Raw genomic sequence first — 27,383 nt, 5'->3', positions numbered from 1 at the left:
AAGATATTAACCCCTATTCCACCGCTCCCTTACATCGCCGCCACTAAATAAAGTTATTATTAACCCCTAAACCTCTGGCCTCCCACATCAATGCCACTAAATAAACCTATTAACCCCTAAACTGCCAGCCCCCCACATCGCAAAAAAATAAATTAAACTATGAACCCCTAAACCTAACAACCCCCTAAATTTATTTTAAAATTACAAGATCCCTATCTTAAAATAAATAAAAACTTACCTGGGAAATAAAAAAAAAAACTATGTTTAAACAATATATTAAACTAACATTACTATTATACTAAAATTAAATAACTATCAATTAAATAAAATAAATTACTCTAAAAAAAACGAACTAAAAAAACAAAAACTTAAATCTACGATTACAAAAAATAAAAACACTAAAGAACAAAAAATAACAAACACTAAATTACGAAAAATAACAAAATTATCCAAAATAAAAACAATTACACCTAATCTATTAGCCCTATAAAAATAAAAAAGCCCCCCCTAAAATTAAAAAAAACCTAACTTACAATAAACTACCAATAGCATTAAAAGGGCCTTTTGTAGAGCATTGCCCTAAAGAAATCAGCTCATTTCCATGAAAAAAAATTACAAAGACCCCCCCAACAGTAAAACCCACCACCCAACCAACCCCCCAAAATAAAAAACCTAACTAACAAAAACTTAAGCTACACATTGCCTTGAAAAGGGCATTCAGCTCTTTTTCTTGCCCTGAAAAGGGCATTTAGCTCTTTTAAGATAGCCCAAACCCTAATCTAAAAAATAAACCTACCAAAAAAAGTAAAAAAAAATACCTAACACTAACCCCCGATGATCCACTTACAGTTTCTGAAGTCCGGACATCCAGGCGGCGAGAAGTCTTCATCCAGGTGGCAATCAGCTCTTTTTCTTGAAGCCATTTTGAAAAGGCTCCCTTCTATTAGCTATTCAAATCAGCCAATAGAATTACAGTAGCTCTCATCCTATTGGCTGATTTGAATTTCAAAAATCAAATCAGTCAATAGGAATGCAAGGGACACCATTTTGAAAAGGCTCTCTTGCATTGAAGATTCAGTATACGGCGGCAACCATATGAAGAGGATGATCTGCGCCGGATGTCTTCAGGGTGGACCCGCTCCGCGCCACCCGGATGAAGATAGAAGATGCTGCCTGGATGAAGATATAAGACCTTTCCGCCTGGATGAAGGTTTTGTTGTCTGAATTTACGGAGTTCAGAAACTGTAAGTGGATCGTCGGGGGTTAGTGTTAGGTTTTTTTAAACTTTTTTGGGGTGTTTTTTTTTAGATTAGGGTTTGGGCTTTTCACAAAAAGAGCTAAATGCCCTTTTCAGGGCAAGAAAAATAGCTGAATGCCCTTTTCAGGGCAATGGGTAACTTAGGTTTTTGTTAGAGTTAGGTTTTTTATTTTGGGGGATTGGTTGGGTGGTGGGTTTTATTGTTGGGGGGGTCTTTTTATTTTTTTCAGGTAAAAGAGCTGATTTCTTTAGGGCAATGCCCTACAAAAGGCCCAATTTTAAGGGCTATTGTTAGTTTATTGTAGGCTAGGGTTTTTTATTTTGGGGGGTGCTTTTATATTTTTAAAGGGCTATTAGATTAGGTGTAATTGTTTTTATTTTGGATATTTTTGTTTGTTATTTTTTGTAATTTAGTATTTTTTTATTTTTTGTAATTTAGTATTTTATATTTTATGTAATTGTAGATTTAATTTTTTTTTAGTAGTGTTAGGTTTTTTTAATGTGTAATTTAATTTATTTAATTTATAGTTATTTTAATTTTAGTATAATAGTAATGTTAGTTTAATTTATAGTTTAAACTTAGTTTTCTTTAATTTCCCAGGTAAGTTTTTATTTATTTTAAGATAGGGATATTGTAATTTTAATTTAAAGTTAGGGGGCTGTTAGGTTTAGGGGTTAATGGTTTAATTTAGTTTTTTTGCAATGTGGGGGGCTGTCGATTTAGGGGTTAATAGGTTTATTTAGTGATGTGAGAGGCAGGAGGTTTAGGGGTTAATAACGTTATTTAGTGGCAAAGTTGTCAGGGAGCGGCAGAATAGGGGTTAATATCTTTATTATAGAGTGGGTGATGTTGGGATGCGGGGGAATAGGGGTTAATAACTTTATTATAATGGCAGCGATATCGGGAGTGGCAGATTAGGGGTTAATAACTTTATGTAGGTGTCGGCAATGACGGGGGCAGCAGATTAGGGGTGTTTAGACCTGGGGTTTATGTTAGGGTGTTAGGTTTAAACATAACTTTTTTTTTCCACATAGACATCAATGGGGTTGCGTTACAGAGCTTTTCATTCTGAGCTTCAGGTGTTATTTTTTTTCTAACACTCTCTCCCCATTGATGTCTATGGGGAAAGCGTGCACGAGCACTTCAAAGCAGCGCTTGGATTTTGTGCGGTATAGATCTCATTGCCACCATATCGCACGCAAAAGGCGGCTTTTCAAAAACTTGTAATGGCAGCGCTACGGAGGATAAAATAACGCAACTTTTGTTGCGTTCTTTTCGCACCCTCTATAGCGCAAAACTTGTAAGCTAGGTGATACTGTTTTAAGATTTTTTGGCGCAGCAGAAGATAGACTGCTCTTCAAAAGGTAGTCTTCCTCACTAAGTTTAAAAAAAATAAAAAAATAAGCTGAATGAAGAGAAGTGGTAAAAAGCTATTATCTTTATGATATATGAGTCACAAAAATTCTATAGTGGTATAAGCAAGTAGCTGTGGAGACCATAGTATAGTTAAATAACTGAATTAAAGAATATATATATATATATATATATATATATATATATATATATATATATATGCAAACAAAAATTAATTTATGTAAGAACTCTTGCCAATTACATGAAAGAAAACCTAATTTATGTCTGAACTTACCTGATAAATTCATTTCTTTCATATTGGCAAGAGTCCATGAGCTAGTGACGTATGGGATATACAATACTACCGGGAGGGGCAAAGTTTCCCAAACCTCAAAATGCCTATAAATACACCCCTCACCACACCCACAATTCAGTTTAATGAATAGCCAAGTATTAGGGTGATAAAGAAAGGAGTAAAAAGCATCAACAAAGGAATTTGGAAATAATTGTGCTTTATAAAAAAATTATAACCATCATAAAAAGGGTGGGTCTCATGGACTCTTGCCAATATGAAAGAAATTAATTTATCAGGTAAGTTCATACATAAATTATGTTTTCTTTCATGTAATTGGCAAGAGTCCATGAGCTAGTGACATATGGGATAGTAATACCCAAGATGTGGAACTCCACAGAAGAGTCACTAGAGAGGGAGAGATAAAATAATAACAGCCATTTTCCGCTGAAAAGAATTATCCACAACCCAAAATATAAGTTTATTTTCATAATAAAAAGAAAAAACTTAAACATAAGCAGAGGAATCAAACTGAAACAGCTGCCTGAAAAACTTTTCTACCAAAAACTGCTTCTGAAGAAGCAAATACATCAAAACGGTAGAATTTAGTAAATGTATGCAAAGAAGACCAGGTTGCTGCTTTGCAAATCTGATCAACTGAAGCTTCATTCTTAAAAGCCCATGAAGTGGAGTCTGATCTAGTAGAATGAGCTGTATTTCTCTGAGGTGGGGCCTGACCCGACTCCAAATAAGCCTGATGAATCAAAAGCTTTAACCAAGATGCCAAGGAAATGGCAGAAGCCTTCTGACCTTTCCTAGAACCAGAAAAGATAACAAATAGACTAGAAGTCTTCCTGAAATCTTTAGTAGCTTCAACATAATATTTCAAAGCTCTTACCACATCCAAAGAAAGCAAGGATCTCTCCAAAGAATTCTTAGGATTAGGACACAAATAAGGAACAATAATTTCTCTATTAATGTTCTTAGAATTCACAACCTTAGGTAGAAATTTAAATGAAGTCCGCAAAACTGCCTTATCCTGATGGAAAAACAGAAAAGGAGATTCACAAGAAAAAGCAGATAATTCGGAAACTCTTCTAGCAGAAAAGATGGCCAAAAGGAACAACACTTTCCAAGAAAGTAGTTTAATTTCCAAAGAATGCATAGGCTCAAACGGAGGAGCCTGTAAAGCCTTCAAAACCAAATTAAGACTCCAAGAAGGAGAAATTGATTTAATGACAGGCTTAATATGGACCAAAGCCTGTACAAAACAGTGAATATCAGGAAGCTTTCTGTGAAATTAAACAGAAAGAGCAGAAAGAGCAGAGATTTGTTCCTTCAAGGAACTTGCAGACAAACCCTTAATCAAACCATCCTGAAAAAACTGTAAAATTCTAGGAATTCTAAAAGAATGCCAAGAGAATTTATGAGAAGAACAACAGGAAATATAAGTCTTCCAAACTCGATAATAAATCTTCCTAGAAACAGATTTATGAGCCTGTAACATTGTATTAATCACTGAGTCAGAGAAACCTCTATGGCTAATCACTAGGCATTCAATTTCCATACCTTTAAATGTAAGGATTTGAGATCCTGATGGAAAAACGGACCTTGAGACAGAAGACCTTAATGGAAGTGGCCAAGGTTGACAACTGGACATACGAACAAGATCCGCATACCAGAACCTTTGAGTCTATGCGGGAGCTACCAGCAACACAAATGATTGTTCCATGATGATCTTGGAAATCACTCTTGGAAGAAGAACCAGAGGCGGGAAGATATAAGCAGGTTCATAACACCAAGGAACCGCTAACGCATCCACAGCTTCCGCCTGAGGATCTCTGGACCTGGACAGGTACCTGGGTAGTTTCTTGTTTAGATGGGAAGCCATCAGATCTATTTCTGGAAGATTCCACATCTGAACAATCTGAGAAAACACATCTGGATGGAGCGACCACTCCCCCGGATGTAAAGTCTGACGGCTGAGATAATCCGCTTCCCAATTGTCTATACCTGGGATATGAACCGTAGAAATTAGACAGGAGCTGGATTCCACCCAAACAAGTATCCGAGACACTTCTTTCATAGCTTGGGGACTGTGAGTCCCACCCTGATGATTGACATATGCCACAGTTATGATATTGTCTGTCTGAAAACAAATGAACGGTTCTCTTTTCAACAGAGGCCAAACCTGAAGAGCCCTGAAAATAGCACGGAGTTCTAAAATATTGAATGGTAACCTCGCCGCTTGAGATTTCCAAACCCCTTGTGCTGTCAGAGATCCCCAGACAGCTCCCCAACCTGAAAGACTTGCATCTGTTGTGATCACAGTCCAGGTTGGACAAACAAAAGAGGCCCCTTGAACTATACGATGGTGATCTAACCACCAAGTCAGAGAGAGTCGAGTATTGGGATTTAAGGATATTAATTGTGATATCTTTGTATAATCCCTGCACCATTGGTTCAGCATACAAAGCTGGAGAGGTGTCATATGAAAACTAACAAAGGGGATTGCGTCCGATGCTGCAGTCATGAGACCTAAAACTTCCATGCACATAGCTACTGAAGGGAATGATTGAGACTCAAGGTTCTGACAAGGTGAAACCAATTTTAATCGTCTCATGGACACTGAATCTATCTGGAAACCTAAAAAGGTGACGTCCAAATAAGGAAACACCACAATACCCCATTCTCTGATTACAGAGAGTAGGGCACCAAGAATTTTTGAAAAGATTCTTGGAGCTGTCACTAGGCCAAATGGAAGAGTGACAAATTGGTAATGCTTGTCTAGAAAATAGAATCTCAGAAACTGATAGTGGTCTGGATGAATCGGAATATGAAGATATGCATCCTGTAAGTCTATTTTTGACATATAATGTCCTTGCTGAACAAAAGGCTGAATAGTCCTTATAGTCACCATTTTGAAAGTTGGCACTTTTAAATAACGATTCAAAATGTTCAGATCCAGAACTGGCCTGAATTAATTTTCTTTTTTTGGGACAATGAATAGATTTGAATAAAACCCCAGACCCTGTTCCTGAAACGGAACTGGTATGATTACCCCTGAAAGCTCCAGGTCTGAAACACACTTCAGAAAATCCTGAGCCTTTACTGGATTTGCTGGGATGTGTGAGAGAAAAAATCTTCTCACAGGAGGTCTTACTCTGAATCCTTTTCGGTACCCTTGAGAGACAATACTCTGAATCCATTGATTTTGGACAGAATCTGCCCAAATGTTTTGGAAGAATCTTAATCTGCCCCTACCAGCTGAGCAGGAATGAGGCCCACACCTTCATGCAGACTTGGGGGCTGGCTTTGATTTCTTAAACGGTTTGGATTTACTCCAACTTGAAGGTTTCCAATTGAAACCAGATTCTTTGGGGGAAGGATTAGGTTTCTGTTCCTTATTTTGTCGGAAGGAATGAAAACGATTAGAAGCTATAGATTTATGCTTAGGTCTTTTATCCTGAGGCATAAAAACTCCGTTCCCCCCTGTGATAGTTGAAATAATCGAATCCAACTGAGAACCAAATAACTTATTACCTTGGAAAGAAAGAGATAGTAATCTAGACTTAGATACCATGTCAGAATTCCAATATTTGAGCCACAAAGCTCTTCTAGCTAAAATAGCTAAAGACATAGATTTAACATCAATTTTGATGATATAAAAAATGGCATCAGATAAAATGATTAGCATGTTGAAGCAAGCGAACAATACTAGACAAATCAGTATCCATTTCCTGTTCCGCTAAGCTTTACAACCAAAAAGTTGATGCAGCTGCAACATCAGCCATAGAAATGGCAGGCCTGAGAAGATAGCCAGAATATAAATAAACTTTCCTTAGATAAGATTCAAGTTTCCTATCTAAAGGGTCTTTAAAAGAAGTACTATCTTCCATAGGAATAGTAGTACGAGTAGAAATAGCCCCATCAACTTTGGGGATCTTTTCCCCAAACTCCAATCTAACTTCTGGCAAAGGATACCATTTTTTAAACCTTGAAGAAGAAATAAAAGAAGTATCAGGCCTATTCCATTCCTTAGACATCATATCAGAAATAGCATTAGGAACTATAAAAACCTCTGGAGTAACCACAGGAGGTTTATAAACAGAATTTAAATGTTTACTAGTTTTAATATCAAGAGGACTAGTTTCCTCAATATCCAATGTAATCAACACCTCTTTTAACAAGGGACAAATATACTCCATTTTAAATAAATAAGTAGATTTGTCAGTGTCAATATATGAGGAAGGATCTTCTAAATCAGATAGAGCCTCTTCAGAGGAGAATAATTCAGTATGTTGTCGGTCATTTGAAAATTCATCAAATTTATGAGAAGTTTTAAAAGACCTTTTACATTTATTAGAAGGCGGGATGGCAGACAAAGCCTTCTGAATTGCATCAGCAATAAAATCTTTTATATTCACAGGTATATCATGTACATTAGATGTTGAAGGAACAACAGGCATTGTACTATTACTGATAGACACATTCTCTGCATGTAAAAGCTTATCATGACAACTATTACATACCACAGCTGTAGATATAATCTCCACAAATTTACAACAAATGCACTTAGCTTTGGTAGAACTGTTATCAGGCAGCAGGGTTCCAATAGTGGTTTCTGAGACAGGATCAGATTGAGACATCTTGCAAATGTAAGAGAAAAAACAACATAAAAAGCAAAATTGTCAATTTCCTTATATGACAGTTTCAGGAATGGGGAAAAAATGCAAACAGCATAGTCCTCTGACATAGAAAAAAAGGCAAGAGGCATATAGGAATGGGGTTTTAAATAATGAAATTGTTTGGTGCCAAGTATGACGCACAACGCAAACTGAATTTTTTTTGGCGCTAACAACATCCGGAAATGACACACTCATGACATTGTAGACGCAACCTTGTGCAAGGAACTCGGCGTTAACTAAGACGCCGGAAATGACGAATTTGCATCATCATTGGATGTACCTTCGCGCCAAAAACATTCTCGCATCAAGAATGACGCAATAAACTTTGGCATTTTGCGCCCTTGCAAGCCTAATTTTGCCAGTGAAATTTAATGAAAAAGCAGTCAATTGAGAAAAGACTATACCCCAGGTAAGATTTTTTTTTTCCTAAATATGTTTTTTCCCAAATATGAAACTGATAGTCTGCAAAAGGAAATATACATAAACCTGACTCATGGCAAATATAAGTACAATACATATATTTAGAACTTTATATTAATGCATAAAGTGCCAAACCATAGCTGAGAGTGTCTTAAGTAATGAAAACATACTTACCGAAAGACACCTATCCACATATAGCAGATAGCCAAACCAGTACTGAAACAGTTATCAGTAGAGGTAATGGAATATGAAAGTATATCGTCGATCTGAATAAGGGAGGTAGGAGATGAATCTCTACGACCGATAACAGAAAACCTATGAAATAGATCTCCCGCGAGGAAAACCATTGCATTCAATAGGTGATACTCTCTTCACATCCCTCTGACATTCACTGTACTCTGAGAGGAATTGGGCTTCAAAATGCTGAGAAGCGCATGTCAACGTAGAATCTAAGCACAAACTTACTTCACCACCTCCATAGGAGGCAAAGTTTGTAAAACTGAATTGTGGGTGTGGTGAGGGTTGTATGTATAGGCATTTTGAGGTTTGGGAAATTTTGCCCCTCCTGGTAGGATTGTATATCCCATACGTCACTAGCTCATGGACTCTTGCCAATTACATGAAAGGTTTATTATCAGCAAACAAATATTCTAAAATTATATATGCATTAATCCAATATATGCTTCATAGTGTATAGGCTGGCTAACCTAAAAAATAACTGTAAAAATAGATATTGAATATGGAATAAAAGATATATAAAAATAAACAGTCTCAGTTTGCAGTTATCTTCTTATGTCCTTCAAAGTAATGGACTAAATAGATATGGAAGTGGTAGTTGATTTTTCAGGATTAATCCCTTAGTGTAAGTTTTGTGTTCATCTTTATATCACAGCAAATAGTATGAAATAGTATCCGTATCCAAGATATAACGTATAAGGTGTCAGAATAAATTATTCTGTTACCATCTTTTAAAAAATGTCCTTTTGAATTGCTTCACTGCAGCTTTGTAAATTAGGTTACCTTCTCTGCTGTGGCCAATTAGAGTAATTTATAAATAGGTCACTAGAGTGTGCAGCCGATGGCTGTATGGAATATAACAGTGTTCTGCACATTCATTTCTAAGAGGAACTTAAAAGCTCACAGTTTCAAAATGAATTTACAGGAAAAGGAGACAAAATAAATAATGAAAGTATATTGCAGAGTTGTTTATTTATATATATATATATATATATGATTTATAATTTTACTTATCATCTCAATGTGTTCAATGTCCCTTTCAAAATACAAAGTATGGCATTTGAATGATATGGATTCTTGTTTAGTCTATGCTGTATATATGTATATACTGTATATGTATATGTCACATTTAGGCAACTATCTTTATTTCATTTTATAGCAGCCCCCTGGTATTGTGTAATTTTTTTTTCTATTTGATGGTGCTAACTGATTGCAATCACACAAGCAAGGCAGCTGCATGAAGGGCCTATGTGCTTTTTTCACATCTAACACGGCACACAAAATACAATTCAACCCCAGCAGCACAGTTCACATATAAAGTTGATACCATACAATACTATGGTCATATAGAAAAGTGAATCATTTTATTGTATGAATATTGCTTAATTTTGTTTAATGTTTTTAAAGTAACAACACTGATAGAATCTGTAGTACAGTTAACCAGTATTTTTTGCTGTATTTCAGGTTCCTCGCTCTTATGTATGCAGTGTTCAGCTGTTGATGAAAGCTCGTGCATAGGTCAAGAGAGGAAGTGCCCTTCACATGATTATGTGTGTGCTGCTACAAACACACTCTCTATAATGGGTAAAGTTGTGTGTGTGCAGATTATTCAAGAGTTGTTTTTTTTATACTGTTAAAATATGGCTTGATTGTGGAGATCAATGGTTTCCTTCCCAATATCTTAGGCCCCAACAATAGGGTTAGAAAATGTTTCTCTAACACATGGGTTACAGTATATGGCTAGTTGTGTTTTAATGACTTCTCTGGCCACTTAAGGGTTAAATAAGAACTGCTTTCATAAACATTCTTTTTTTTTTTTTTTAAATATGATTTGTATTGTTTTCATAATCATCTCTACGGTAGTCTTGACAGAAAATTTCTCATAACATGAGCCAAAGAAATATCAAAATGCAAAAAAAATGATCAACAAGTTACATTATACAAGCCATGTTAAATCCTATACACAGTATCTAGGTATGCCTGCATCCTAACAGTTGATAGTACATTTACAAATTCATAATCATATCTGCAATTAACTTAACATGACATTTCTCAAAACATGAGAGAAGAAAAAAAAATAAGAGTGCAGAATTAATTACAAGTCGCATAATACAAACCACGTTGGATCCTATGTACAATACCTAGATGTATCTGCAAATTGACAATTAATAATGATTTATATGATTCAACTTTCAACAGACGATTACATAAAAATACTTTGCTGTGTATTTTATCTTATTTGTAGACTACTAACTGCACATGGACGACCTGACACAATGGGGTGTTATTGTGTCGCTTTAATATTTGGTCAGTTCTTTCTGATTTAACCCTATCCCTTCTGTACTCTCTGAACTCTCCTACTCACTTCCTTTATCTATGGGGACAAAACAAAACAAAACAAACAAAAAAAGGGAAAAGGAAAGGAATCCTCCTTCTCCTCCCCAGCTCGCCTCCTCTCTCCCAGTCAGTCCGCCCAAGCACTGGGGAGTCTGCCTGTTAATAGCACCATGCTGAAATAATCAGATTTCCTGAATGGGAAAATTATCTGGTTCTGGAGTGGTTCAGGGAAGGATACTATCACCCTCAACCATTTCTGAATAAAACATGCTAATTGTTTTCTCCTGCGGCAGGGGGGCTGGGGGGGTTGACCTCATATTGCTCCAAGTGAATCTGTAATAGTATTTTGTTATTAAATTCCCTCATGGTCTGACTATTTTTAGCTTTCCAAGACCTCAACAACATATTGGGTCTGATTAATATTGCTTTATTTATTAGAGCTGTATTTTCCCTGTCCTTACCCCTATCCTGCAAAAAGAAAACATGACTGGCACTGAGCCTGGTCTCTCTCTCTCTCTGTTTATCCAGTAATTTACCCTATTACAATTTTTTTTAATTTTCGGGCACGTTCACATACAATGACTGAGGTCTGCCTTCTGAAATCTGCATCTAGAGCAACTATATTCCTCTCGCTTAGACCATCTGGACATATCTGCTGGTGTAATGTATGCTTTGTATAAAAATTTCATATGTGATTCTCTCCACCCAATATTACCTGATGCTTTATGCATCGTCCTGAAACTTTGCTGTAGATCTTTGGAGGAGATCTCGGTAAAGTCTCTCAGCCATTTCAGTTGGATCTTTTCTTAGTAAGATTTGCCTGAACTGAGCATCGGAGGATTGTACCATATTAAAATTGGATTTATCCTTGCCTTATGTAATTTAAGACTAGTCTCTATTGCCCTCAGAGACCAGATATTGCCAAACTTTTCTATCAATTGTCCATAATAATTCCTAATTTGTAGGTATGCATAAAACTCCTTAGCTTAAATGAACATTCTTGTGTTAAAACTAAAACGCTCTATAAGGCTCATTTATCAAAGGGCATACAGACGAGGTTTGCTTCCGCGAACTTGTCCGCCCGGGATCGCAGAAAGTATTGCTGCCCGCATTTAACATTGCACAAGTGTCTGCTTGTACAATGCCCATGTCAGTCGATCATTTTTATTGTTTTAAAATTATTTTCCTATGTGTTACATTTACTCTAATGTTTTAAACACTAAGGGGTCAGTCATAATCCTTTATACTTTCTGTAAGATTGCGTAAATCAATTACTTTTGGGACACAGATGATTAGGGAGGGACAAGACAGGTAACCTAAACAGAAGGCACCGCCGCTAGATGAACCTTTCTCCCAAAAGAAGTCTCAGCTGAGGCAAAAGTATCAAATTTGTAAAATTTTTAAAAAGTATGCAGAGAAGACCAAGATGCCGCCTTGAAAATCTGTTCCACAGAAGCTTCATTCTTGAAAGCCCACGAAGAAGAAACAGCCCTAGTAGAATGAGCTGTAATGTTCTCAGGAGGCTGCTGTCCAGCAGTCTCATAAGCCAAACGAATAATACTTCTCAACCAAAAAGAAAGAGAAGTAGCTGTAGCTTTCTGACCCTTTCATTTCCCGGAGAAACAAACAAACAGGGCAGAAGACTGGCGAAAATCCTTAGTCGTCTGTAGATAGAATTTCAGGGCACGCACAACATCCAGGTTGTGTAACAAACGTTCCTTATGACAAGAAGGATTAGGACATAGGGAAGGAACAACAATTTCCTGATTAATGTTCTTATTTGAAAAAACTTTAGGGAGGAAACCTAATTTAGTACGTAGAACCACCTTATCAGCATGAAAGATAAGATAGGGAGAATCATACTGCAAAGTTCCGAAACTCTCCAAGCAGAAGAAATAGCAACAAGAAGCAAAACCTTCCAAGATAACAATTTAATATTTAAGGAATGCATTGGCTCAAACGGAGCCTGCTACAAAACTTTAAGTACACGATTAAGACTCCAAGGAGGAGAAACTGACTTAAACACAGGCCTGATTCTGATCAGTGCCTGACAAAAAAATTGCACATCTGGCATATTCACCAGACGCTTATGTAACAAAATGGACAAAGCAGAGATCTGACCTTTCAGAGTACTTGCTGACAGGCCCTTCTCCACACCTTCCTGGAGAAAAGACAAAATCCTAGGAATCCTAACCCTACTCCAAGAGTAACCCTTGGATTCACACCAATAAAGATATTTATGCCATATCTTATGGTAAATCTTCCTAGTAACAGGCTTGAAAGCCTGGATCGTGGTCTCAATGACTGACTCAGAAACCCATGCTTAGATAGAACTAAGTGTTCAATCTCAAAGCAGTCAGCTTGAGAAACAAAATTTGGATGAAAGAAGGGACCCTGAAGTAGAAGGTCCTTCCTCAGAGGAAGTCTCCAAGGTGGAAGAGAAGACATTTCCACTAGGTCACGCAGGAGCTACGAGAATCACTGACACCCTCTCCTGCTTGATACAAGCAATGACTTGTGGAAGGAGAGCAAACAGAGAAACAGGTATGCCATCCTGAAATTCCAGGGGACCACCAGAGCATCTATCAGAGCTGCCTGTGGATTCTTCAACCTCGAACCGTGCTTTGGGAGCTTGGCATTCTGCTGAGATATCATCAGATACAGCTCCGGAATCCCCCATTTTAAGGTCAGGCTGGAAAACACCTCCGGATGGATTTCCCACTCCCCGGGATGAAAAGTCTGTCTGCTCAGAACATCCGCTTCCCAGTTGTCCACTCCTGGATTGTGGATGGCAGAAAGATAGCAGTTGTGAGCTTCTGCCCACAGGATAATTCGAGTCACCTCCTTCATGGCTAAGGAACTCCGAGTTCCTCCCTGATGGTTGATGTAAGCCACCGAGGTTATGTTGTCTGACTGAAATCTGATAAACTGAACTGAGACCAACTGAGGCCATGTCATCAGATCATTGAAAATCGCTCTTAACTCCAAGATGTTGATTGGTAGAACAGACTCTTCCCGAGTCCACAGGCCCTGTGCCTTTAAAGTATCCCAGACAGCTCCCCAGCCCAGCAGGCTGGTGTCCATGGTGACAATCACCCAGGAAGGTCTCCGAAAGCATGTGCCCTGAGATAGATTTCCCAGAGAAAACCACCACAGTAGAGAGTCTCTTGTCAACTGATCTAAATCTATCCTCTGGGATAGATTTGCAGAATCCCCGTTCCATTGTCTGAGCATACAAAATTGTAGAGCTCTGAAATGGAACCGAGCAAAAGGAACAATATCATGCAAGCAACCATTAGTCCAATTACCTCCATACATTGAGCCACTGAAGGTCGAACAGAAGACTGAAGTGTGAGGCAAGAGGACAGAATCTTTGCTTTTCTAACTTCCGTCAGAAAAAAATCATCAATAGGGAGTCTATTATAGTCCAAGAACACTACCATTGTGGTTGGAACAAGGGAACTCTTTTCCAGATTTATCTTCCAACCGTGAGAGCGAAGAAAAGACAACAAGATCTCAGTGTGAGATTTTGCTTGTTGAAAAGATGGTGCCTGGATCAGTATGTCATCCAGATATGGAGCCACAGCAATACCTTGAGACCTGATCACTGCTAAGAGAGCTCCCAGAACCTTTGAAAAAAATTCTGGGAGCTGTAGCAAGGCCGAACGGAAGTGCCACAAACTGAAAGTGCCTTTCCAGAAAGGCAAACCTCAGTAATTTGTGATGATCCCTGTGAATGGGAACATGAATGTAAGCATCCTTTATTATCTATCTATGGTCTTCATGAACTGACCCTCTTGTACTAAAGGAAGAATGGAACGTATCATCTCCATCTTGAAAGATGGCACTCTGAGAAATTTGTTTAAAAACTTTAGGTCTAGTATTGGTCTGAATGTTGTCTTTTTTGGGAACTACAAACAGATTGAAATAAAACCCCAGACCCTGTTCCTGAACTGGAACAGGTACAATAACTACCAGGGAGGCGAGATCTTGAACACAATTCAAGAACGCTCCTCTCTTTGTCTGGTCTGCAGATAATCTTGAGAGATGAAACCTGCCCCAGTTCCAAGACTGACTGGGCTTCCAAGAGGGCTTGGATTTATCCTGCTTGGTAGATGTAGGGGAAGACTTACCTCTGAAGTTATGAAAGGAACAAAAATTACTCTGACCACCTTTTATTCTATTCTTTCTATCTTGAGGTAGAAAGGATCCTTTTCCACCCGTAATATCAGAAATAATTTCTGTAAGCCATGGACCAAACAATGTCTTTCCCTCATAAGGGAGAGCCAAAAATTTGACCTTAGAGGAAACGTCTGCTGACCAAGATTACAGCCACAAGGCTCTACGGCCTAGAACGGCAAAGCTAGATGACTTAGCACTCAGTTTAATCACCTGCAAAATAGCATCCAAAATAAAAGAATTAGCCAGCTTAAGAGCTTTAATTCTGTCTTGAATCTCATCTAAAAGAGTATCTACCTGAAGAGAGTCAGACAATTCACCAAACCAGTAAGACGCTGCACTAGTCACAGTGGCAATACATACTGCAGGTTGCCATAAAAGACCTAGATGAATGTAAACTCTCTTTAAATAAACCTCCATCTTTTTATCCATCGGATCTTTAAAAGAGCAACTATCCTCAATAGGAATAGTTGTCCTCTTGGCTAGAGTAGAACTAGCTCCTTCTACTTTAGGAACCATATGCTACTGGGAACATTTTACTTTAAAATAGGAGATGGGGAAAAGGATACCCCCGGCTTCTCCCACTCCTGTGTAATAATGTCTGTAGACCGGTCTGGGACCGGGAATACCTCCTTAATATAAGAAACTTCAAACTATTTATTAAGTTTACTAGACTTCTTAGGATTATCCATGACAGGTGTGTCAGAGTCATTCAAAGTAGCTAAAACCTCCTTTAGCAAAACACAAATGTTTTCAAGCTTAAATCTGAAGGAACTGCCGTCAGTTTCAAATGAAGGAATTACACTATCCGAATCTGAGATTTCACCCTCAGAAAGTTCTGACACATCTTCATCATCAGATCTAAGAGGAAGAGCCATCTGAGATAAGCTACTGGAATCAGAAACCTTTCTGTCTGAATTCCTACTCCTCTTACGCTTTCCCTTTAATATAGGAAAAGCAGCTAAAGCTGCTGATACCGCTGAGGATACCTGCACGGCAATTTCTGCTTTCAAATATGCTCCACTTGGAGCTATAGAGGAAACGCAGGGCACTGCTTGTGTCCCCATAGAGGCTTGGGACGTTACAGGAGAAAGCTGTGGAATTACTTGAACAGCATCATCCTGAGGCTCAATAACTAAAATTCTTTCTTTACATTGTAAAGTCTTTTTAACACATGAGGAACAGAATTACATAGGAGAAGCAATCTGAGCTTCTAAACACAAAAGACAAGCATTTAATTGATCATGTTCTTGATCTGTGCTATTATCTAAAAATAGAAATAATCAATGCTTTCTGCAGAAAAAAGAAAATACTTTTTACCTAAAAAAAATAATGACAATATATAACAAAATATGCGCTAATAATAATCCTATACTCAGGAACCCCGCACCTCAGCCTTTAACTGAGGTGCCTACCTTCACCAAATCCTCTCTAGATTAAAAGGAGTTACTGTCTGAATTCCCTGAGCATCCGGATGAACTGTGCACTATTTTCCAGAAACACGCTCTCACTCTGCAGTCGGCCTGCTGAAAGACCGAATACGAAAAGCTGATCACGTGATCGGCTGAAATTCTACTGCGCCACAGAAGCGCAACACAAATCAGTAACACCTAGATTACGAGTTTTAAATGCTATAGGGTTTTAATGACCGCAACAAAAGCGGCATTATTTCACTCCCTATAGCGCTGCCATTACAAGTTTAAAAAAAACAGGCTTCTGCGAGCGATATGGTTGCGTTGAGCTCCATAGAGCACCGAAAACAAGCGCTGTGTTTGACGTGCTCGTGCACAATTTCCCCATAGACATCAATGGGGAGAGCCAGCAAAAAAAAAGCCTAACACCTGCGGTCGCGGAATGAAAAGCTCTGTAATGCAGCCCCATTGATGCATATGGGGAAAATAAAAGGTACATTTAAACCTAACACCCTAACATAAATCCCACGTCTAAACACCCCTAATCTGCGGCCCCCGACATCTCCAACGCCTACAGTTATTAACCCCTATTCTGCTGCCCCCGACATCGCTGCAACCTAAATAATATTATTAACCCCTAATCTGCCGCTCCCAATGTCGCCGCAACTATACTAAATGTATTAACCCCTAAACCTGTGGCCTCCCACATCACTACCACTAAATAAATATATTAACCCCTAAACCTAACCCTAAGCCTAACTCAAACCCTTACACCCCCTAACTTTAACATAATTAAACTAGAGTTAAAATAAAGTTACAATTATTAACTAAATAGTACCTATTTATAACGAAATACAAGCTTTCCTGTGAAATAAAACCTAAGCTAGCTACAATATAACTAATAGTTATATTGTAGCTAGCTTAGGTTTTATTTTTATTTGACAGGTAAGTTTGTATTTATTTAAATTAGGTAGACTAGTTAGTAAATAGTTATTAACTTTATACTAACTACCTAGTTAAAATAAATACAAACTTACCTGTGAAATAAAACCTAATCTGCCTTACACTAAAACCTAACGTTACAAAAAATAAACAAAACACTACAAATACTAAAAATAAAATGTAACTAAATTACGAAAAATAACAAACAAATTATCAAAAATAAAAAAGAATTACACCTAATCTAATAGCCCTATCAAAATAAAAAAGCCCCCCCAAAATAAAAAAACCCTAGCCTACAATAAACTACCAATGGCCCTTAAAAGTGCCTTTTGTGGGGCATTGCCCCAAAGATATCAGCTCTTTTACCTGTAAACAAAAAATACAAACATCCCCCCAACAGTAAAATCCACCACCCAACCAACCCCCCCCCCCCCAAATTAAAAAACGATCTAAAATAACCTAAGCTAAACATTGCCCTGAAAAAGGCATTTATATGGGCATTGTCCTTAAAAGGGTTCTTTTACATTGCCCAAACCTTATCTAAAAAAACCCCACCCAAAAAACCCTTAAAAAACCTAACACTAACCCCCGAGGATCCTCTTACAGTTGTTGAAGTCATCCGGCGCAGAGCATCCTCTTCATACGGTTGCCACTGCATACTGATTCTTCAATGCAAGTGACGCAATCCAAGATGGCGTCCCTTGCATTCCTATTGGCTGAAAGATTTCAATCAGCCAATAGGAATTAGAGCTGCTTAAATTCTATTGGCTGTTCCAATCAGCCAATAGGATTGAGCTCTCATCCTATTGGCTGTTCCAATCAGCCAATACGATTGAACTCTCATTCTATTGGCTGTTCCAAGTCTATCTACTATTGAATAAATGGGCATATTAAAACACAAAATAAGATTAGATACCCACTTGATACCTGGTTCTCTTGCTTTCAAATAGAACACTTTATCTACAACCAACCCAATAAGACCCAACTCCTAAGAGCCGTCACCTCGTTTGATGCTTATGTACAACAGAAGGAATAACCAGACGCCTTATAACTATTATACATAGTCTTCTACGTGCATATGGACCTAGGAAATTCCCCTCCTTCATGAATATGGGCCAGATTACGAGTTGAGCGCAAAATACTGCTTACACGAAAGCAATATTTGCACTCAAATGAGTAATACCAGTACATGCAAATGTGCGCTGGTATTACAAGTGAGGTGCAATTCAAACGCAACCTCATGTTCGCATTGCACAGAAGCATTGTGCTCACAAGAGCGCGCTTCCATAGACTGCAATGGAAGGCTCGTTTTCATGCAGTCATTCTTTCGGTTTTTGTCTTACTGGGCTATATTTTATCCTCATTAAAAATTGTATATTAATTATTTATGCCCAAAAACATATGCTAGTGAAAAGTTCTAGATCATCTGGGTTTCCGGTATTCATTTGGTTAAATGAAAATATGCATGCAACTCATCTAACAGTTTTAATACCTACACAGATGCAAAAATGCAAAAGGACATCTCTAATTGATGTATTGGTGTACCCTACATAAAATATAATCATTTTTAGCTGCATTGTTCAAGGGCCAGGAGGAATGCCCACTGCCCTGCAGTGTTTCCAGCCAGGAGAAAAAAGATTAACAGGCCCATTTATCAAGCTCCGTATGGAGCTTGAAGGGCCGTGTTTCTGGCGAATCTTCAGACTTGCCAGAAACACAATTTATGAAGCAGCAGTCTAAAGACCGCTGCTCCATAACCCTGTCCGCCTGTTCTGAGCAGGCGGACAGGAATCGCCGGAAATCAACCCGATCGAATACGATCGAGTTGAGTGACACCTCCCTGCTGGCGGCCGATTGGCCGCGAGTCAGCAGGGGGCAGCGTTGCACCAGCAGCTCTTGTGAGCTGCTGGTGCAATGTTAAATGCGGAGAGCGTATTGCTCTCCGCATTTAGCGAGGTCTTGCGGACCTGATCCGCAGTGTCGGATCAGGTCCGCAAGACCTTTGATAAATTGGGGCCCAAGTATCCAGTTACTACCCGATCTCCTACCAGTTCACTTCCCAATTCCTCTTGGCCTCACCCATCCCCCTACCATGGCCTGTCCATGGTTCCCTCCTCTCCCAATCATGGCCCTGTCAACAAAAACAATAGTTGGCTACCACCCACACATCCCCTAGATTATCTGTCTAGGAAAGCTGCTAGGAAATGTTGGGAGGTATTGGTTTAGAAAAAGTAATCTTCAGGCACTTTCCTATGGCATATTTCTCATAATTCCTAAATTAACAAGTGCTAAAATACAGATGATAACACTCTATATTAGTCTGAAGAGGTGCTAGAATTTCCTTGCACTGAGTTATAAAAATAAACATAGTATTCTATTTCTTAAAATCATGGATTTATAAACCACTTCTAAACAGATATAATTCATTAGTAAAATAGCTTCAAATATATCCTAGGTTGTAATTCATTAATTATTTGATCATTATGAAAGACAGCATTTTATAAAACTCTCCCTGGAGTCTACATTTGCTATAAAAACAAATTGGTTAAAAACACTTCAATAAAAACATTTGGTTGCAGTATGCTAAATTTTAAGGAATTGTCTTTAATGCATCCAATAACAAATATGTGTTCACTAACAGTTTCTAAACCATAAAATGTTTTCAAATGTTATTAAATTACTGAGTATAAATCTCCCTGCTGTGACTAGTCTCCACTAAATATATCAAGTGAAATTACTTTTTTTTGTGTGTTCTGCCATCTAGTGGTCAACAATGAAAACAATCAAACATACATTTACATATAAAAAAACATACAAATTCACTTTAGGATTTTAACCAAAAAACTAGTTCATATATTACCCAAATTCTTCAAAACCACATTATTAAATTCTTTATTAATAAATTTAAGGGTCATAAAATGTAACTTGTAATGCCAGTAAAATCACTATTTTTCAATAACAGATCAATTTTAAAAATATCCTTAACATCAAAAATATATGATAATGGAAGTCACTAATAATAATATCTTCTTAAAAGGGGATTGTTTGACTTAATCATTTTTAAGACTGAATTTTCAAAGAGTATTTACTATGTTGAGCACCTCAAAAGCATTGCAGAAGCTGAAAAAAAGTTGGTGATGGAAGTTTTGGTATGTTTTACAAAACTTTATTGATTTAATTTGTTCATTCTGCAACTCATCAAACTGATTTGAATTCACAATTATTCCAATAGCTAAGCATTTTGGCAGATTTTTTATATATTAGTAATCAACCATATTTTGTCTAACTCTGATTTTGAGTTTATCAATTTAGCACTGGTAACAGCCACACAGATGACTGGAGATCACTAGTGTGAAAAAAACATTACAGAAGAAATCTAAAAATGATGAAAGACAAATAAAACATTTTTAATAAATTTGCTCAAGTTTTTACCACTATATACTGTATGTTGAAAGATAATTTTATGCAGAAACATTGAGACTGGAATAGGCTAAAACATAGCATCATCATATCCATGCTTACTTATGAAAATGTTCAAGATTAAAGAGATACTAAACCCAAATTATTTATTTCATGATTCAGACAAAGCAACTTTCTAATTTACTCCTATTATAAAATGTTCTTCGTTTTCTTGCTATCTTTATTTGAAACATCAGGAATTTAAGCTAACCCATTTTTGGTTCAGTACCTGGGTTGCACTTTTTGATTGGTGGCTAAATGTAGCCACCAATCAGCAAGCTCTATCCAGTGTTCTGAACCAAAAATGGGTTGGCTCCTAAGCTTTCATTTTGACTTTTTCATTTAAAGATACAAAGAGAATGACAAATTTGATAATAGGAGTAAATTAGAAAGTTGTATGCTCTATCCTAATCATAAAATAGAAAATTTGGACTTAGTTTTCCCTTAAGGTGATTAGGTAAAAATATCTGAATATTTCTAATTTATATTTGTTATACTTAAGATTTGCTTATCATAAGGTCCTGTGCAGTCTTTGGCCTCTATTTAACAAGCTCCATAATGATCTTGATGGCCCCTGTTTCTGGCGAATCTTCAGACTCGCCAGAAACAGCAGTTATGAAGCAGCGGTCACAAAGACCGCTGCTCCATAACCTGTTCGCCTGCTCTGAGCAGGCGGGGACACATCGCCATAATACAACCCGATCGAGTACGATCGGGTTGATTGACACCCCCCTGCTGGTGGCCCATTGGCCACGAGTCTGCAGGGGGCGGCGTTGCACCAGCAGCTCTTGTGAGCTGCTGGTGCAATGCTGAATACGGCGAGCGTATTGCTCGCCGTATTCAGCAAGGTCTGGTGGACCTGATCCGCACTGTTGGATCAGGTCCGCCAGACTATGATAAATAGAGGCCTTTGCATTCACTCAAAACAAACGTTGAAAGGAAAATTCCTTTTTTAAAAAAAAAAAAAATAACAAATAAATATGATTGGGCTTTTATGAGATTACTGTACATTATTTATAAATATGACCGAAGACTGATGTCTGAACATGGAGATCCATAATCCCAATTTTAGGAGCTAAAAGGATAATATTTAATCTATAAAAACTAAAAGAAAAACTGAATGCAATGTCTTTAAATCCCAGTGTACAGAATATAACACAGAAAAAATGAATAATTAAGGAACATTTATAAATTGGGAATTTCCCTTATCACTCTTGTTAATTTATAAAATTCCATTATTTAGTAACATTCTTGGGAATTTAAAAAATAATTCTCTCATAAGCATTTTGTCGTTATATTTCTCACTTTTTTGTTTCAGTAAGAAATTTATCCAGAATATGTGTATAAATGCAGTAACATATGAGCTATCTTTTGATTGGTTAAAAAAAAAGTTGACTAAATATGAATATAACAGAAGAATGGAGAAAAAAAAAGTGGAAAAAACCTGACAACCTACTCTTGTGCAAACCTGATCACATATTCTCATGTTCTCTAATCTGACATAAAAATATGAATATTTCACATTCCAATGTTCTGCAAATATCAGAATATGTTCTATTTATTAATAAATAAATATATATATATATATATATATATATGCTTTTTTGTACAATATATATACCTAATTTACACTAATTTTACGAGTTGCAAGTGAATGTGAGTGCGAGAGCGCAATCAAATTTAATGCACATCCGGTTAGCGCGACAGAAGACCTTGCATAAATAGCTAGGGATAAAATAAAAGTTGCACAAAACACAAGATGAAATATATTAAAATATACTGTTACACTCATAAAAAACATTATCTAATATAAATGATTCACATAAATATTCATAAAAAATATTTATAAGAGTTCAAAGGTATATGGTATATAGCCATGTATTTGATATCTTACAGTAGCAATATCCAAAGTCCTGAAGTTAGCGTGCATTGGGTTTCACTTGAGCAAAAATGTTTTACTTTCAGCTTGTAATATGCACACTACCCGACGAGCACTAAAAGATTACTTCTAGCGAGGTTTACACTCGAGTGTGAGCACTAAATAGCACGCCACTTGTAATCTAGCCCTCAAGGTGAACAATTTTTCAAGTGTGCTTTGTATCCTTAATGGACAATGAATACTGTTATTCAGACACCTTCATTATAAATATATATATATACACAGACATATAATTGATTTTTTAACAACAAGGAGTGTTGATCAGTCTGTGAGACCTTCTCTAATAGTCTTGTTGCATGTATAATCAGATCACCTGTTGCTATTTATGGACATTTTGCACCAGATTACGACTGGAGGGTTATTGTTTGCGAGCGAGCAATATTGATTTTTTGCATTTGTTTGAACGCAAGTTAAATTGTGCTTGTATTACAAGTTGTAAAAAATGCGAACGCGTGAGCACAATTGTGATTTATGCTAGAATGATTACCTTGACCTCAGAGTTGTAGTTAACGGTTTCACAAAACTAAAAAGTGTCATAAACACATCAAAAATACATTACACAGTACAGTTACAGTAATAATAGCACCATCTAATAAAATTATATAAAAAAAAATATTACACACAAAAGTTAAAAAGGCACAAATATATGAGATCTCAGGTGTTAGAAAAAAAAGGGCTGCAAAGAACTTTAACATAGAGATACATACATGTACATGTCTAAATATGTATATAAATGTATATGTATGCATATGTATTTATGTACTTATATGTTTGTATATATGTATTTACAGACTTATATACACATATAAACACATAAATACATAAGTACACATATATAGACACACACACATATATAAATATATATATGTGTGTGTGCTTTGGAGCCCTTTGCTACCAAGTAGCTGAAAACATGTAAAAACTAATTTATGCAATATTCATATTTAATAAATGTGTTAACTATTTATTTACTGTTCATATTTCACATTCCAATGTTCTGCAAATAGGGAAATATGTTTGAAGTATTTCTAAATATATTTTCCTATTAATATCTGTATATCTATAACTATATATATATATATATATATATATATATATATATATATATATATATAGGTACAGATATATATTATACCAAAATACCATCAGCTATATTTAGAAATTTGTGTTTATTTATTTCTGCTATGTGAAGCACATTGGAATGTGAAATAACATAATGTATGCAAGAACTTACCTGATAAATTAATTTATTTCATATTGCCAAGAGTCCATGAGCTAGTGACGTATGGGATATACATTCCTATCAGGAGGGGCAAAGTTTCCCAAACCTCAAAATGCTTGTAAATACACCCCTCACCACACCCACAATTCAGTTTTAATGAATAGCCAAGTAGTGGGGTGATAGAAAAAAGGAGTAAAAAGCATCAAAAAAGTAATTGAAAATATAATTGTGCTTTATACAAAAATACATAACGACCATAAAAAGGGTGGGTCTCATGGACTCTTGCCAATATGAAAGAAATGAATTTATCAGGTAAGTTCTTACATAAATTATGTTTTCTTTCATGTAATTGGCAAGAGTCCATGAGCTAGTGATGTATGGTATAGAAATTCCCAAGATGTGGAACTCCACACAAGAGTCACTAGAGAGGGAGGGATAAAATAAAAACAGCCATTTTCCGCTGAAAAAATTAAATTCACAACCAAAAAAAAAATATGTTTTTCTCATAAATGAAAGAAAAAAACTAAAAACATAAGCAGAGGAATCAAACTGAAACAGCTGCCTGAAGAACTTTTCTACCAAAAACTGCTTCCGAAGAGGCAAATACATAAAAATGGTAGAATTTAGTAAATATATGCAAAAAAAGACCTAGTTACTGCTTTGCAAATCTGATCAACTGAAGCTTCATTCTTAAAAGCTCACGAAGTGGAGACTGATCTAGTAGAATGAGCTGTGATTCTCTGAGGCGGGGCCTGACCCGACTCCAAATAAGCTTTATGAATCAAAAGCTTTAACCAAGATGTCAAGGAAATGGCAGAATCTTTCTGACCTTTCCTAGAATCAGAAAAGACAACAAATAGACTAGAAGTCTTTCTGAAATCTTTAGTAGCTTCAACATAATATTTCAAAGCTCTTACAACATCCAGAGAATGTAAGGATCTTTCCAAAGAATTCTTAGGATTAGGACGCAAAAAGGGGACAACAATTTCCCTATTAATGTTGTTAGAATTCACAACTTTAGGTAAAATTTTAAATGAAGTCCGCAAAACTGCCTTATCTTGATGAATAATCAGGAAAGGTGACTCACAAGAAAGAGCAGATAATTCAGAAACTCTTCTAGCAGAAGAGATAGCCAAAAGAAACAACACTTTCCAAGAAAGTAGTTTAATATCCAAAGAATGCGTAGGCTCAAAAGGAGGAGCCTGAAAGCTTTCAAAACCAAATTAAGACTCCAAGGAGGAGAGATTGTTTTAATGAGAGGCTTGATACGGACCAAAGCCTGAACAAAACAGTGAATATTAGGAAGCTTAGCAATCTTTCTGTGAAATAAAACAGAACGAGCAGAGATTTGTCCCTTCAAGGAACTTGCAGATAAACCTTTATCCAAACCATCCTGAATAAACCGTATCATTCTAGGAATTCTAAAAGAATGCCAGGACAATTTATGAGAAGAACACCATGAAATATAAGTTTTCCAAACTCGATAATAAATTTTCCTAGACAGATTTACGAGCCTGTAACATAGTATCAATCACTGAGTCAGAGAAAACTCTAAGACTAAGCACTAAGCGTTCAATTTCCTTACCTTCAAATTTAGCAATTTGAGATCCTGATGGAAAAAAATGTCCTTGAGACAGAAGGTCTGGTCTTAAAGGAAGTGGCCAAGGTTGACAACTGGACATCCGGACAAGGTCCGCATACCAGAACCTGTGAGGCCATGTTGGAGCTACCAGAAACATAAACGAATGTTCCGTGATGATTTTGGAAATCACTCTTGGAAGAAGAGCTAGAGGTGGGAAGATATAAGCAGGTTGGTAAAACCAAGGAACTGCTAATGCATCCACCGACTCTGCCTGAGGATCCCTGGACCTGGATAGGTACCTGGGAAGTCTCTTGTTTAGATGAAAAACCATCAGATCTATTTCTGGAAGACCCCACATCTGAACAATCTGAAAAAACACATCTGGATTGAGAGACCAATCCCCCGGATGTAAAGTCTGATGGCTGAGATAATTCACTTCCCAATTGTCTATACCTGGGATATGTACCGCAGAAAATAGACAAGAGCCGGATTCTGCCCAAGCAAGTATCGGAGATACTTCTTTCATAGCTAGGGGACTGTGAGTCCCACCCTGAAGATTGACATATGCCACAGTTGTGACATTGTCTGTCTAAAAACAAATGAATGGTTCTCTCTTCAACAGAGGCAAAATTTGAGGAGCCCTGAAAATAGCACAGAGTTCCAAAATATTGATTGGTAACCTCACCTCTTGAGATTTGCAAACCCCTTGTGCTGTCATAGTTCCCCAGACAGCTCCCCAACCTGAAAGACTTGCATCTGTTATGATTACAGTCCAGGTTGGACGAACAAAAGAGGCCCCTTGAAGTATATGGTGGTGGTCTAACCACCAAGGCAGAGAAAGTGAACATTGGGATTTAAGGATATTAATTGTGATATCTTTGTATAATCCCTGCACCATTGCTTCAGCATACAAAGCTGGAGAAGTCTCATATGAAATTGAGCAAAGGGGATCACATCCGATGCTGCAGTCATGAGACCGAAGCTTCCATGCACATAGCCACTGAAGGAAACAATTGAGACTGAAGGTTCCAACAAGCTGAAACCAATTTTAATTGTCTCTTGTCTGTTAGAGACAGAGTCATCAACACTGAATCTATCTGGAAGCCTAAAAAGGTGACCCTTGTACTTGGGAGCTGGCTTTGATTTCTTAAAAGGCTTGGATTTATTCCAACTGAAAACCAAATAAATTGGTACCTTGGAAAGAAAGAGATAGTAATCAAGACTTAGATACCATGTCAGCATTCCAATATTTAAGCCACAAAGCTCTTCTAGCTAAGATAGCTAAAGACATAAATTTAACATCAATTTTGATGATATCAAAAATAGCATCACAGATAAAATGATTAGCATGTTGAAGCAAGCGGACAATGCTAGACAAAGCAGGATCTGTTTCCTGTTGCGCTAAACTTTCCAACCAAAAAGTTGATGCAGCTGCAACATCAGCCATAGAAATGGCAGGCCTAAGAAGAAAGCCAGATTATAAATAAGCTTTCCTTAGATAAGAATCAAGTTTCCTATCTAAAGGGTCTTTAAAGGAAGTACTATCTTCCTTAGGGATAGTAGTACGTTTGGCAAGAGTAGAGATAGCCCCATCAACTTTGGGGATTTTTTTCCCCAAAACTCCAATCTAATTGCTGGCAAGGGATACAACTTTTTAAACCTAGCAAAAGGAATAAAAGAAGTACCAGGCCTATTCCATTCCTTTGAAATCATATCAGAAATAGCATCAGGATTCAGGAACTCGAAAAACCTATGGAGTAACCACAGGAGATTTATAAACAGAATTTAAACGTTTACTAGTTTTAATATCAAGAGGACTAGTTTCCTCAATATCCAAAGTAATCAACTCCTCTTTTAACAAGGAATGAATATACTCCATCTTAAAGATAGTAGATTTGTCAGTGTCAATCTCTGAGGTAGGATCTTCTGAATCAGATAGATCATCATCAGAGGAGGATAAATCAGTATGTTGTCGGTCATTTTAAATTTCATCAACTTTATGAGAAGTTTTAAAAGACCTTTTACGTTTATTAGAAGGCGGAATAGCAGACAAAGCCTTCTGAAT

At 37.0% G+C, this 27,383-nt stretch overlaps 1 protein-coding gene across 1 annotated transcript in view; it reads left to right on the top strand.

Annotated features, from left to right (window-relative positions):
* Positions 1-27,383, top strand: part of LOC128639096 (urokinase plasminogen activator surface receptor-like) — a 144,509-nt gene that overhangs the window by 95,159 nt on the left and 21,967 nt on the right. Inside the window, exon 2 of the mRNA XM_053691248.1 lies at positions 9,714-9,833. Within this exon, the coding sequence (XP_053547223.1) occupies positions 9,714-9,833 (120 nt within the window). The remainder of the gene's footprint in view (positions 1-9,713; positions 9,834-27,383) is intronic.

Source organism: Bombina bombina, chromosome 8 (genome assembly GCF_027579735.1).
Source record: "Bombina bombina isolate aBomBom1 chromosome 8, aBomBom1.pri, whole genome shotgun sequence".
NCBI classification, from domain to species: Eukaryota; Metazoa; Chordata; class Amphibia; order Anura; family Bombinatoridae; genus Bombina; species Bombina bombina.
Note: the sequence above shows the minus strand (reverse complement) of the source record. Positions and strands in the feature narration are given on the sequence as shown.